The sequence below is a fragment of the Erpetoichthys calabaricus genome, chromosome 1, assembly GCF_900747795.2.
Source record: "Erpetoichthys calabaricus chromosome 1, fErpCal1.3, whole genome shotgun sequence".
NCBI classification, from domain to species: Eukaryota; Metazoa; Chordata; class Cladistia; order Polypteriformes; family Polypteridae; genus Erpetoichthys; species Erpetoichthys calabaricus.
This window is the reverse complement of record NC_041394.2, coordinates 61,349,245-61,363,278: the sequence shown is the minus strand read 5'-3', so window position 1 is coordinate 61,363,278 and position 14,034 is coordinate 61,349,245. Positions and strand designations below refer to the sequence as shown.

The following is a 14,034-nucleotide window of genomic DNA, read 5'->3' as shown; positions in this document are numbered from 1 at the left end:
ATACATGCATTGTTAACCTTTTTTCCCTCAAAAATTTACCCACAATTTCAAAAAAGCAATGAATGTTACATCTGTCATCTCATTTGCAAGGATATGAAGTCCTACAGTGTGGTGAACAATAAAGACTTTTGTGAACTATTGCACACATTGGAGACGAAATACAATGTACCCTCTCAAAAACACTTCAGGGAAACCTGCGTACTGAAGCTGTGAAGACGACATTAAATGCAAACTAATGGATGCATGGCAAGTCCTGCAACATCAGATGGTTGGACATCATGCATAACCTAAGCCAATGTAACAATGACCTTCCATTTCATCAACACTGTCTAGAAAAATGAAGAATTATGTTCTTCAAATTTATATGTTGAATGACACGCACACAGGAGTAAACACTAGGGCAGTGTTGACAGAAGCATGTAAGGAGTGGAATATGCAAAACAAAAAACCTGCTCTTGTGAGCGATTATGCTAGCATGTTCAGAGCCAGCCAAGAGGCAAATTTATCACCCCATATTAAATGCTTCATGCATACAATTAATCTGGCAACACAGAAAGGCCTGAAATGTACTGTTGCAGGACAGCACTTGGGCAGGGTGAGATGGGTTGTGACTTTTTTTCAACACAGCAAGGTAACTATCACAGTCTTAGAAAAGAAGTAGAAGTTAGAGTTCCAGAACACAATCTAAAACAGGACGTTATAACTCTCTGGAATTGTTCACTCAATATGCTGAAACAATTTTTGGAACAGCAAGCTACAGTGTGTGTCTCACGCCTGGACAGAAAACTTGGTACAGGTGATATGCATAAATGACGTCACTGCCGCTGAAGAAGTTGTTATGCTACTCAGACCACTGAAAGATGCTACCACCATCCATGTGTAAAGAATAGCAGCCCACTCTACTCTGTCAATGCACCACTTCAAACTAAATATCTGAATCACTTCCAAGTTACAGAGGAAAATGCACTTTGATAATAAAAATGAAACAAACTATGGCTAAGGTGCTTGAACAGGAAATTGGGGAATGTGCGGTGAGTCCCACACAGAGTGTCTGAATTAAACTTCAAATTTAAAAGCTGCCTTTTCTGGGTAAAGAGGAGAGATATGCAACTTGCCAGTGTCTCAAACACAGCTGATAGTCCTTAAGTATTCTGTCTCTCCATTGGCCACACTCATCTTGTGACCAAAATCTTAATTTTCATCCTAACATGTCCTATGCTGAAAACAACGAATAAGGCGTGTATATTGCTTGTTTTTGTTGAAAGTGCACATACTTAAATAATAGTTATTTTGTACAGCATAATTAAGTCTTGTTTTCTGTGTCACTCCAGAATATGTGTTCCTGCTTCAAAGAAGTCAAAGACACTAGATCTTTTTGGCGACACCTTCTGCACAGTGGAACCTAGCCAGACCTCCGGAGATCTAGCCCATGTTGAAACTGAAGGACAGAAAGAATGCATCTTTGAAACCTAGGTGATAAGGTGTTAGGAATTATGGAAAAATAATCATACTGCGATTCCTATCCTGGTAGACTTTAGTAAGACATACTTGTGTACTGATGGTACTAGCATGTTTTTAGCACTGCAGGTGATACTATATGTTCACAGCACAGTGTCCTGTCTCCTAAACATGTTGCTCAGTTGTTTAACTAAATATAAAACTCTCAAAGACCACCACTGACAGACTTGTTTTAATATAGAGATTACACTGCTTGTGACTAGCCTACTGTATTTGACATTTACAAAATGACAAGTCAAGTAAAATGTATATATATATATATATATATATATATATATATATATATATATATATATATATATATGAATATAAATAAAACAGATTTATATTTATGGATTAACAGTCACTGAGCGAAAAGGCCACATGTCTCAAACTATCATTTCACGTTGATTTCAAACTGTACAATAGTAAACACATACAAAGTAAAAATATACTACTGAAACTATATATTTACAGTGAAGATTAAATTATATTGGGCAAAAGGATCATTAAACACAAATCGTGTGTGTAAAAATCATAAAATGACTAACTTTCAAGTAATAAAATACATTCTATTCATATCGCGGCTTTTCTATACTTCAAGTGAATGAAAATGCTGCCCATTTTCTAATCCTACTATTTGTCCCCAAAATAACAATGCTCACGTAAATCTGTCAATGAGCTGCACCAAAGGCTGCCCCGAAACAAACGTCTGACGTCATTTGCGTAGCGCACAAAGCTTTTTTTTTTTTTTTTAAGTAAACGAAATTTCTAATTTTAGATTGTGAAACGTATTGTTTTCTCCTTACTGTAAAGATAGCTGATAACACACACAACGGAGGATCGACAAGATTAAACCAGATGACCGTTTCATAATTTACTTAAGATTTTATTCACAATCGCACGGCCTACTTCAAGCACGCCCTCCCTTTTCCTCGCCTACCACTGACGGTACAGTAACTCACTTGCAGGCCTTGCTAATATTTTATAGATGTAAATATGCCAAAACGAAATTAAATTGGCGACGCATCACTTTTAAAACTTTGTAATACACACAAATCACATGTGCAGGTCAAGCGCGCATATTTGCACCAAATGAAACATAAATCCGCCAGCCTTACCTTTAAATGCAACACAAGCACCACCGTTGAACTGTCGAGTGAAGCTTTTTCTCTGTGAGAGACCGCCAGCCGGAAGGGTCCACGCACTAGGCTGACCGCCTGATTGCCTGATTCAAAACATGGCATTATAAACAGTGTGTCTAACAGTAATTGTACGGATTTTCATTTTCCCTTTACAGTTAATTGAACTAGTTTTGCTATATCTTGAATTTTGCCTGTCAAAATAAATTGCAAGCCAGGTCTTTGCTTCGTATTTACAGACCACGCTTAATTAGGCTCTAATTCTAAATCTTTTGCTGAAATGGCATGGAGTCCCTAATGTAAAAATGAAAATGAATAGTTGCCTTAAATGTTCAACATTTTGTCAAATTGTACTTTACTCCATAGAGTGAAACAATCAAATGTATATATTGTTTATGTCTTTTCGAAGAATAGAATTGTGCACTGCATACGACGAAAAAATATTTGTCCAATTTCTAACTTTAGTGGCGACTGCGATCCTCTCCGACCCTATAGATGGCGCTGATGGGACTTTTACCCTCAAATTGCTTTGGGACAGACTAAACAGTGGTGTCGGCTGGCCGTATACTACAGACGGACACGTTTATTAACAGGTGAGCATACGTTTATAGTACTGAAGATATTGCCACACACATTTTTGCATTTAGAAATTAATTACAACACGTAATTATTTACTTTGGCCGTACGTTTTAGAAATGCTGTAAATATCGTTCAAAAGGCCTATAGAATGATTTTGACCGTGAAGCATCGTGTGTTTGAGATGTTCTGGTGGTCCTATTGATTGGCAAAGTCGCAGAAAAAAAAGTTATGATTGGTCAAAATCATTAATATTTTGTGGATGAAGATAAATTAATATAGAGTTCTGTAAGTTGTGACTGTATTATGTAGTTCTTGCTAGCAGGAGGAAGTCGATACTTTCCTGTACGTATTCATAATGGAGGTCTGAACGCTATAATGGTGCAAGTAAAAGATATTTTTACCCGCTGTTTGCTAATAAAAAATTCAAGACAAGTTATCTATGAGTAAAGTGCAGGTGTCAAATGCACACTAGAAGCGAACCTTAACTGGCGTCTCAGAGCCTATTTAGATAACACTTAGGAAAAGGCAGTAAACCGCTGTGAACATGACACCAGTCCTTCACACACGGCTGATTTTAATCAGCACATCTTTAGGGTTGTGGATGGAACACTGGAGTCGAGCAGAACTAACAGAGAGAACTTGCAAACTTCATATGGGCAACGACTGGGCATAGGAAAAATGGCCAGAATGGTGGCTCCTTGATCAGTAGTTTTCAGTGTGTCAAACATGTAGGGTTAATACTGTGTAAATCTTAACACTGTTGAAGTCATGTAGTTGTGAAAACGGAAAAAGGAGAGAATAGAACGTGATAAATGTTTTTCTCTTAGAAGGTGTCAGAGAGCCGATGTCTATGAAGAAATGTTAAGTTTCTCAGCTAGGTTAATTTTGCTCAGTTGCTGCAGTGTATATAGTATTGTGCATCTTGTGTTGGGACCGAGAATGATTATGATACCAATATACAATATTTAGTCATTATGATCGCAATGTTTAAATTGAAGTAATAATTTAGAAAAAATCTTAAGTTTTAATTTTTAAAAGTTTGTTTCAGGCAAAAAGTGCACCCCTTGCTTATTTAATAAAATGCTAGCTAGTAGGAATAAAAGTGAGATGGTGAGTCAAAAGCGGTTTTCAAATTTACATTTACTTATTTGGCTGACACCTTTATTAATGGTGACTTACATTTTGAGATGCAATTCTTTACATTTCCTTACTTTTCCAATTGGAGCACAGGCATGTGACTTGACTTGCTCATGGTCACACAGTGTCAGGATTTGAACTCACAAAATCACAGAGTTTGAGTCTACAGACTTAACTATGCCATGCTGCCTGCTAAATACAATTTGTAGGTTTAAGAACCATCAAGGGTGGCATGGTGGTACAGTTTACTTCCCGGGTCCTCCCTGCGTGGAGTTTGCATGTTCTCCCTGTGTCTGCATGGGTTTCCTCCAGGTATTCTGGTTTCCTCCCACAGTCCAAAGACATGCAGGTTAGGTGCATTGGTGATCCTAAATGGTCCCTAATGTGTGTGCCCTGCCCGGGGTTTGTTTCCTGCCTTGCACCCTTGTGTTGGCTGGGATTGGCTCCAGCATACCCCCGTGACCCTGTAGTTAGGATATAGCGGGTTGGATAATGGATGGATGAACCACCATCAATCCATTTATTAATGATTCAGGTTAACCTCTGTTATTAAGTACTTTATACCCTGTCATGAAATATACATTATTCCTGCTTTGTCAAACATTTTTTAGTTTCTTTTGTCACTGTAGATAGTATGTAGTTCCCTATACAATTTAGTAATTTTCATGCAGTCCCACTGCTTTGAGGATTATTCTTCCACATTTCTTGTTTAATATGCAGTTTTATCAGCAGGTATTCGGTGTATCCGTGCTAGCAGGCTGCTCAGAAGTGCTGCCAGATGAAATACCTAGGGAAAAAAAAAAGGCAGTAGCTTTATGTAAAACCAAAGTTGAACATTCTGGTTACTCACATCAGCTGTATTTTTGGCACCAGCACAGGCAAGTGGTGGCTGTGTGATAGTGTAGGGTGTGTGTTTACAGTACACTTTGCTAGTCTTGTCTAAAGATACCCCATGTTTGAATGCCTTTTAATATCTGAACATTTCTGATAGTTAAGTGATTAGTAGCAGCAGTATATCCCTTCTGCTAATTTAGTTGTTCATCCAAATAATGATTCATGCCAGAATACTGGAAAAGTAATGAAATAGTTTTAGGAATGTGACAATTCATTCTGCACAATACAGCCTTCCCAGTCGGATCCTGGGAGAAAATTGTTTGGAGTTAAGGGCCATTACAAGCTAACTGTTAGGACAACACTGGATTTGACAGAAGCTAGCATCCCTTTGCCAATATTTTGACCCAGCACTCCAGCTGTGAGGGGCTAGTTTTCTGTTGACTAGGTATACTGTAGTATACAAAGTGACCACTTAAAGAATAATGAAGTCATAATGGATGTATTCATTCATCATCAATACTTCCTAAAGCAGACTAGTTTTGAGACTGCCAGGACTTGTTCTGGAAGTATCCAACATAACGCAGAGAACAAACTTGATATGGTCAAAAAAAAAAATATCACACAGTTTAGGATCGCCAGTTAACCTAACATGTCGACTGTGCTGGAATTTGATACCAGGATTCAGCAGCTGTGAAGCAGCAGTGTCATCTGCCATTATGAATGATGATAAAAGTGAAATGATGGTTGCATTCCCCTAAACACCAATGCTCCTGCATAAAGATGTAAATGCTAACTCATCACACTGAGTGTGTTACTCAAATTACTATTTTGGCTTCTGAGTAAGTTTGGAGCTGACATTTTAAAACACATCTTTTAACATATGAAGTGGCTTAGTCCCCCTTTTAACTTCCATAATTTAATAATGCCTGTGTTGTGATCACTGGATATGGGTTGTCTTTAAACTGTCAAAATATCTAAATCTGCCATTGGAGTAGTAGCCTTTTCTGTAGGGCCGTAGACTGTGGAATGCTCTACTTACCAAAGCTGTAAAAGTCACATGCATCCTACCAGAAGCCAAAGATGTACTATTTAGCAGGATGTTTGTTCATTAGAGCTGCTGCTGAGGTTGCTTATATTTATTTTTAAATGATTAAAATAATCTTTATTTATTGACTTATTATGTTTTGTGTAATCTTTCCATTTATGGTGTCCCAGAGTGATACTTAGTGTTACTGACATTTTGATTAACCTATTGTTCATGATTTTACATGGGGTCTTGAAATCTGTGTCATTAGCTAAGTTTCCATCCAGTTTTTTGCGACGTTTTGTTATCGACAAACAGAATATACGTAAAAAAAATGTGCGAAATTTGCTGTCTCCAGCCTGTTTCCATCAAACTGGCTTTTTATCGATAAAATGGTGTGCGTGATGACGTCATCCCCCCCCAAAACGAACTGTCGCATAACTTTTGTTGTATCGCGAAAAAAATCTGCCCTTGAGCCGTTTCCATACATAATTTTGTGTATGTCGCAAATTATCTACCTTTTGTTTTCCACGTTACACCCCCTCCACTAAACAAAGAAATGGAGAGATTATTCAGACAGTTTTTTGAAATTTGCCAGCTTACTGTTATTTCAGTTTCACAAATAATTGGAATTGTACATAATATCCGAAGACGACAGCAGAATGAAGCAGTTGCTTGTCTGAATAGCCCTAGAGCTCGAAGAAAGTACCCCAGTGCGACGAAACCCACGGGTATGGGAGAGACGATGGAATAAGACCTTCTGGGAGGAGGTGGTGGAGAGACACTTAACAGAAAATCTCTGGCTGCAACATTTTATAATGACACGGCCGACGTTTGACATGTTGTGTGGATTCATCAGTCCTGATGTTGCGCCCATCACAGGTTGCCCCCGCCCACCGGTTCCAACCCAAAAGCGGATTGCCATCGCCCTTTACAAGCTGGCAACCTGTGCCGAGTATAGAGTAGTTGGAGAAACTTTCGTGGTTAGTAAAACTACCGTCCATCGATGTGTATATGCTGTGTGCACCGCTATTAAAGAAAAATTAATGCGGCGTTATATCAGACTTCCGACTGTAGCGGAGGCCAATGAAATTGCATACCGCAATTCCTTGGTGCATCTTGTGCCACAGATTTACGGTGCGCTGGATGGCACGCATGTGCCTATTCTTCCCCCGACGGAAGGCTACCGCGATTACATTAATCGCAAAGGGTGGCCATCTATTGTTCTCCAGGCCCTTGTTGATGACAGGTGCATGATACGAGACATTTGCGTTGGCACTCCTGGAAGTGCCCATGATGCAGCTGTGTTTGCAGCATCGGATCTGTACAGGTGAGCCTACCTTTCAACATCCCTTCACAGTGCGATAACAACTGAATTAACCTGCTTCCCTTAAGGTTTTTAATTAAAACTGAAATTTGAATTAATACAAAATAACGACGTTTAATCAAAAAAAAAAACTCTCTTCATCAGACCATGCGAGCCGCTCCGCCATTCTCGTTTTGATTGCACGTGATGAAAATGTGACACATTTATTTGCGTTAAAGCCCTTTTTTCCGACAAAAAACTGTTTCCAATGTAGTTTTTGCGACATCTGAAGTATCGACATGGAATTTATGCGCTAAAGTTAAACGGAAAAATATTATGTCGACATGTACAACATTTCATCGATAATTAGCATTTCCATCAGCTATATCGGTAAAAAATTTGAAGCGCTAAATATTTTTTCGCAAAAACTCCTTGGATGGAAACCTGGCTATTGTCAATAATGGAGTTGCTGTCCGATCTTTGCCTTATTTGCCAGTGTATTCAACATCTCCCGAGTTATGCGTGCATTTCAGATTTCTCATATTGGGCCTGGGTGACACAGTAACATAGCACATTTTGAACCTTTTAATCTTTTTACTTTTTCTGTGATTTGCTTGTTTTTAGAATGTACCCAATGTGTTTTCTGTGTATGTTCTGCAAACTGTTACAAGTAATTTTTTTAAACTAATTGTAATTACAGAATATATAGAATGCTGGCTATATACTTATAATTACAAAAGCAGATTTTATGCCGCACACAGGGAACAACCAGTTACTATAGCTAATCGACTGTTGCTTGTATTGTTTATATAGTAGATTTTATTTTCAGAAGCATAGCACATTTTATTAGTCAGTATGTGGAAACTTTTACCAGGCATCTGGGTAACTTGATCATGCCTTAATTTCAAATGCCAGGAAGTGCATTGCAGCTGGAAATAACAAAATTAACATTTGTTTCATCAAACAGAACCAATAATGTTAACACCAATGTTAAATGATTTATAAAATCACAATGTGTGTTTTTTATTATATTCTTTGTGGGGCAAATAGTGTGACAATGGAGTTCTCACCCCCAAATGAGGTACTTTTTTTTTCTTTTTTTCCAACAATGTTTGGTATCAATACTGCTTTTATAAATACCATATGTCTGACATAAGAAAAATAAGCTTAGAAAAATTATTTGAATTTATTGAAAGCTAGTACAAATAAGCTTTTTGGAACAAATCTGTTTATACAGTATATTGTATATAATATGTTAATAAATAAAGGTAGGTACAATTAACATTCAAACAATTTGCTTGTATTTCTAGTAAAATACATCATTGACTTTCACCTTGGGTTTCCTAAAATTGAAATTCTATAAATAATTGTTTACTAATTTTATTTTATTCCTTTTGCAGCATTATATGAGATGAATACTGGCTCTGCTTTTCATGGAGTGACAGATTTCTGTCCAGAATGTGGCACAGTTCTTCCTTTACCCAGCTTTGAGAATGTTGTTAAATGTCCAAGATGTCAGTTCTCCATTGACGTGCGAGGTAATTCTGGAGGCATGATATACAATTTTTAATCCAAGGGCATGTCAAAAGTTAGGAATCATAATTGCTGGATCTGATTTCCTTGAGGATTTTAGATTATGCAACTAGGAATTGTAAAGTATGACAGATCACCTGACTGTCCCATGACTTTTCCACATACTGTGTTTCCCAGAAAATAAGACAGGGTCTTATATTAATTTTTCCTCAAAGATGCACTAGGGCTTATTTTCAAGGGATATCTTGTATTTATTCATGTACAACAATGTACATTTATCCAAATACAGTCATGTCATCTTCTTCTGGAATATCGTCATAACTCTCCACATTCAAACCCTGAATTCCTGCCTGAATTTCTTGCTACTCCAGCCCCTTTGCAGATCGATGTGTCTGCTTCGTTGTTTGATGATTGGTTCGATGTGGTGAAGCAAAATGCAGACATACAAATGTATTCATGCTGCTTTTATATTCAAGCATCGCATATTCCCCAAAGTAATGACACAACACATTTTAAAAATCTCACATACCATCTTCTGTCCGTCTTTTTTTTTTTTTTTTTTTAACACCTTTACAATACCATCAGAATGTATGGCGGCGTATTTGAGCCACAGAGAAAAAAAAAAGGACATAATGAAAATGTCTATTTTGTGATTTAAAGTGGAAATTTTGGCTTTAAACTCGAAATGTCCACTTTAACCTTGTAGTTTACTTTATCATTAATGTAGTCCATTGTAAACGTCATCTTAAAACCGACCCAGTTGTTAATCGCAACGCGCTTCTGGGGTTTCCTCTGGACCTGACAGCAGCGGCAAGCAGCAATAGATCGCCACCCAGAACACATTCAATTTATGATATTCCAGCTCTCTGGACATTTAGAATTCTTAGATTTATACTTTATCACTTTCTTGATCAAATGCATTACAATATGTATGTTACATTTACAGATAAATTGTTAACAGTATTCATTATTTAAACAAAGTTAATAGTTACACATATGGGGTGGCACGGTGGCAGAGCAGTAGCGCTGCTGTCTCGCAGAGAGTCACGTCCCTGGTGATCCCAGCCTGGAGTTTGCATGTTTTCCTGGTGGGTTTCCACAGTGTGCTCAGCTTTCCATCCAAAGACATGAAGGTTTGGGGATTTGGTGAAGCTACAATGACACCAGTGTATGTGTGTGCTTGTGTTCACCTTGTGATGAGCTGATGCCCCATCCAGGGATTTTGTTTCTGTTTTGCGCCAATGCTGCTGGAATGGGCGCATCCCCAAATTGATGTATGTAATCATTAACCATCCTTTTCAGAGATATTCTGGCAAGGTGTCCTTAGAATTTAATGGATGTTTCAGGTACATGAGTCACATCACGTGAAGTATAAACCTGGCCTTAGGCGGCTTACTTTTCAGCTGATGATCTTGACTAGGGCTTATTTTTGGGGTAGGGCTTATATTACAGAGCAGCCTGAAAATCATGCTAGGGCTTATTTTCAGAGTAGGTCTTATTTTCGGGGAAACACAGTTTCTAATTTCCAGTGTACCGCAAAGTTACCTCTTTGACAGACAATTTACATGCTGCCTGACAGCACTGGTGGCTGTATTTATCTATGGCAAGTCCAGTCGCATACTGCTATGAGAGGGTTTTTGAGGGTAACCCACTATATGGCTGGCTTCAAAGGCATGTGTCACATATGTCTAGGACTCGCTAAGATTTTGTAAATAAAGGTAACAATTGAAAATGAAAGAAGTTGTGGAGTATGATGGGAGGTTAAGTTTTAACGCTTTCATTAATTGACCAGAGTCTTTTAAGATTTTCTTTTGCAAGAAAGAAAAAGTATAGAACTTATCTTATTGACTCCAAAACTTAAACTAGGATGAGAAGCTTGTCTTTGGCAATACAAAAAAATGTAGTTATTTTAAATAAACTTGTTTTCCTTTTGTCCTTCTCATTTGAATTGTAATTTTATTAGTAAATGCTGAATTAGATTTTTTAAGCAGTTATTTGAGAAATCACTAAATGGGAAATAGTTGAAACATTAGGGGATAATATGATTAATTCATCAAAAATGTAGTACAGTGTTTCAAGTAATTTGCATATTAGTAGCATAGTATTTAACATATTCAAAAGTTATAAAAAGTTTTTTCTAATTTGACGCAACTCATCTATAGCATTATGCAGTTTAACGAATAGTAGTGTATTTTATTCTTAGATTATATTAACTTAAATTACCAATGTCTCCCAAAATGTTTTTTCTTCTATTTTATACAAGTCGCTTTTTTGTAAATGTAATGGAAACCCATATTTTGAAAATGTATGCTTTTTTTATTTCCTGTTTGAGAAGCTAGCAATATCAAATGATATGGTAGATAAATTAAGTGCAATTTTGGTCATATCTGAGGACAAAAATTCCAATAACTTGAGAAAAGACACAATCACTGAGTAATATGCTCTGGAGTTGTCTTCTCATCAAATAATAGGTCTGTGGACTTGTATAGCTTTTCTTTTGTGCAGTTGTGATTTAGCCTTACATTTTTATGTCTAATGTCTCTGTGTATTTCTTTTGGTGATAAATTTGCAAAGTACAGACAAGATTCTCATGCCTATATATGCCGAGGACACGCTTCACGCTAGCCACTTCAGGTCTCTGCCACACGCGTGTTGGGGGGGTTGTCAGTTGCTGAACGCATGCTGAGGAGATGTGGACGAATCAGCTGCTGCCTTGCTGCTAACGAGATGTGTGACTATCATTCAAAAGCCTGTACAGCAGCTGTCCTTTTGTTTCACTTCCTTGTCTCGCAGGACGTTAAACTGTCTCCGAGAAATTGTAAGTAGGGTGTGACGTGCTAGTCTCGTGAAACTTCAGAGTGTCTCTCCGAGATGATCACATCTCGACCCAAGATTTTCTTTTATAAGATAAGGTGGCGGTAACAGTTCACTATTCAGAAATGGCTTGCTGTTTTGTTGCTGCCCTGATAGTCTTTGTTCTGAAACTTAATATAGTATATATTAATCATTTGGTTTGTCTTCATTTTTGTTCTGGTATTGTTTACTGGGCCTCTGTTTTATTGTCAAACATTTCTTTACAAAATAATTTAAAACAAGCATTGCTACCTGGAAACTCATATTTCAGTCCAATTGGAGGAGCTAGCTTGAGTATTTGTGTAGCAATACAACTGCATCTAACAGAATTGTTGTATCCATTTGCTTCTTATTTTCCAGAGTTTGAGTCATTCACTGTCAAGTCTTCATTCACATTTAACAGCCTAGAAGCTTCATCTGTATCTGCAGAAATAGTTGGTGGGGAAGAACTGAAGGGCCCTGTTGTAAGTGATGGTGATACACAGCTTTTTTATTAATGGGAAATAACCACCTTTGTTAAAATGAGAATATCCATAATGTTAAACAAATTTAGCTGCTTTCATTCTAAATTAAAAGTGATACTGCTGCAAACAGCAGACCGGTGTGTCCATTGGTAAGAGGGTTTTATGTAGAGGGGAAGAAAGTGTTAAGTGGATTACTTTTCTTCATACAGCCAATGGAAATTGATACTTTCCCATTTGTCTTTTTATAGACTGACAGAAAGTGTGCAAGATGTGGAAATGAGGGAATGGTATACCATACCCGACAAATGAGGTCTGCTGATGAAGGTCAAACAGTTTTCTTCACCTGTACTCGCTGCAGGTAGGTCTGCTGCAAAAATAAGGCCAATAGTAGTATGGAAACTATGAATATGCAATTATTAGCCAACTGTGCTCCTTGACAAACATGAATTAAAAAAAAAAGTGTAAATATGTGATTTTAAAAAATATAGTTTTAGTACAAGTCACTCTAGAATTCCTTTCATTCTTTCTAAAACCAGTGACTTTTTTGCATTCCACCAATGAATGAGACAGTTTTTTGTTCTAATTGTATCCTTTTGCATTGATTCTCCATCAGCCCTACACGTATTAGTAACTAATGATTATCTTGGCTTTTCATTTTTAGATATCAGGAAAAAGAAGATTCATGATGCTTCACTCTTACCAAACTCTTCATCCTTCACACACTTGTGTCAATATAAGCGTTCTTATGAAACAGCTTTTTAGGATTATAAAAGGTTAAAAGTACATTTTAAAAGTTATATTGTATAATTTACCCATATTTCCTGAATATAAAAATGACTTGTTTGGGTTTTTTTTTTTTCATTTAAATCAGAATATTCTTTTATTTCACATTTAAAACATGTACAGAATGTATAGTAAACTTTCTCAACAAAGTAGTCAAAGCTGATGATGTAGCTATGTTCATGAATACCTGCAATTTCCCTAAATAAAATCCAAGAAATACTGGTTGGGTTCATAGAGATTTATCATTTTGCCACATTTTGAAAGAAATGTTAGGAAATAATTCAGGACAGGAATAAACATGTTTCTTAAATACATGCATATCAACTGAATTATCTTGTGGAAAATTATCCTTTTCCCATTACATGCACTTGCCTTCAGAATATAAAGCTGCAGTACATTTAAATTTCAGCTCATCCACTATGTCAGTAGTGAATTAAAGAACTAGAAATAACACTAAAAGGGTTGCAGAAATGGGATGAGGTAGTTTAGGTATGGGAAGAGAAAAAAAAGAATGACTGGGTGAACAATTAGTACTGTTAAATAAATGGAGGAAGTTAGGCCAAAGACAATATGGATACAGGTGATGTTAGTTATCCAGAGAAAATGTGCCTTTTCTAATAAAGATAGCCAAGACCACAGAAAGTGGTGGGAAATTAGGCAAGCCTATACTTGAGGAAGTGGTTTCAGGATATGGTCATATGATTTTTTTTTTATTTTTTAATTAAAACATAATTTTACTATCATGTGAAATATGAAAATAGTTCTGGTATTACTTATAGACATAGGTCTATAAAAACCATAAAAAAACCTTTCTTTATGTCTGACTGAAGAATTACTGGCAATGAACAAAAGCATTGAAGTATTAATGTCAGGTTATTTTTA

At 36.9% G+C, this 14,034-nt stretch overlaps 2 protein-coding genes across 2 annotated transcripts in view; one reads left to right on the top strand and one right to left on the bottom strand.

The window, feature by feature from the left end:
• ddx39b (DEAD (Asp-Glu-Ala-Asp) box polypeptide 39B) overlaps window positions 1-2,767 on the bottom strand; it is a 50,584-nt gene extending 47,817 nt beyond the window's left edge. The window contains exon 1 of the mRNA XM_028800600.2: window positions 2,619-2,767. The gene's annotated coding sequence lies outside the window, so the exon portion shown is untranslated. The remainder of the gene's footprint in view (window positions 1-2,618) is intronic.
• Window positions 2,768-2,910: 143 nt separating this feature from the next.
• Window positions 2,911-13,825, top strand: polr1h (RNA polymerase I subunit H). Its single transcript, XM_028800639.2, has 5 exons — window positions 2,911-3,232; window positions 8,920-9,057; window positions 12,266-12,369; window positions 12,618-12,727; window positions 13,031-13,825. Exons 2-5 carry the CDS (start codon window positions 8,931-8,933, stop codon window positions 13,053-13,055), a joined length of 366 nt encoding a protein of 121 aa, XP_028656472.1. The 5' UTR covers window positions 2,911-3,232; window positions 8,920-8,930; the 3' UTR covers window positions 13,056-13,825.
• The last annotated feature ends 209 nt before the right edge of the window (window positions 13,826-14,034 follow it).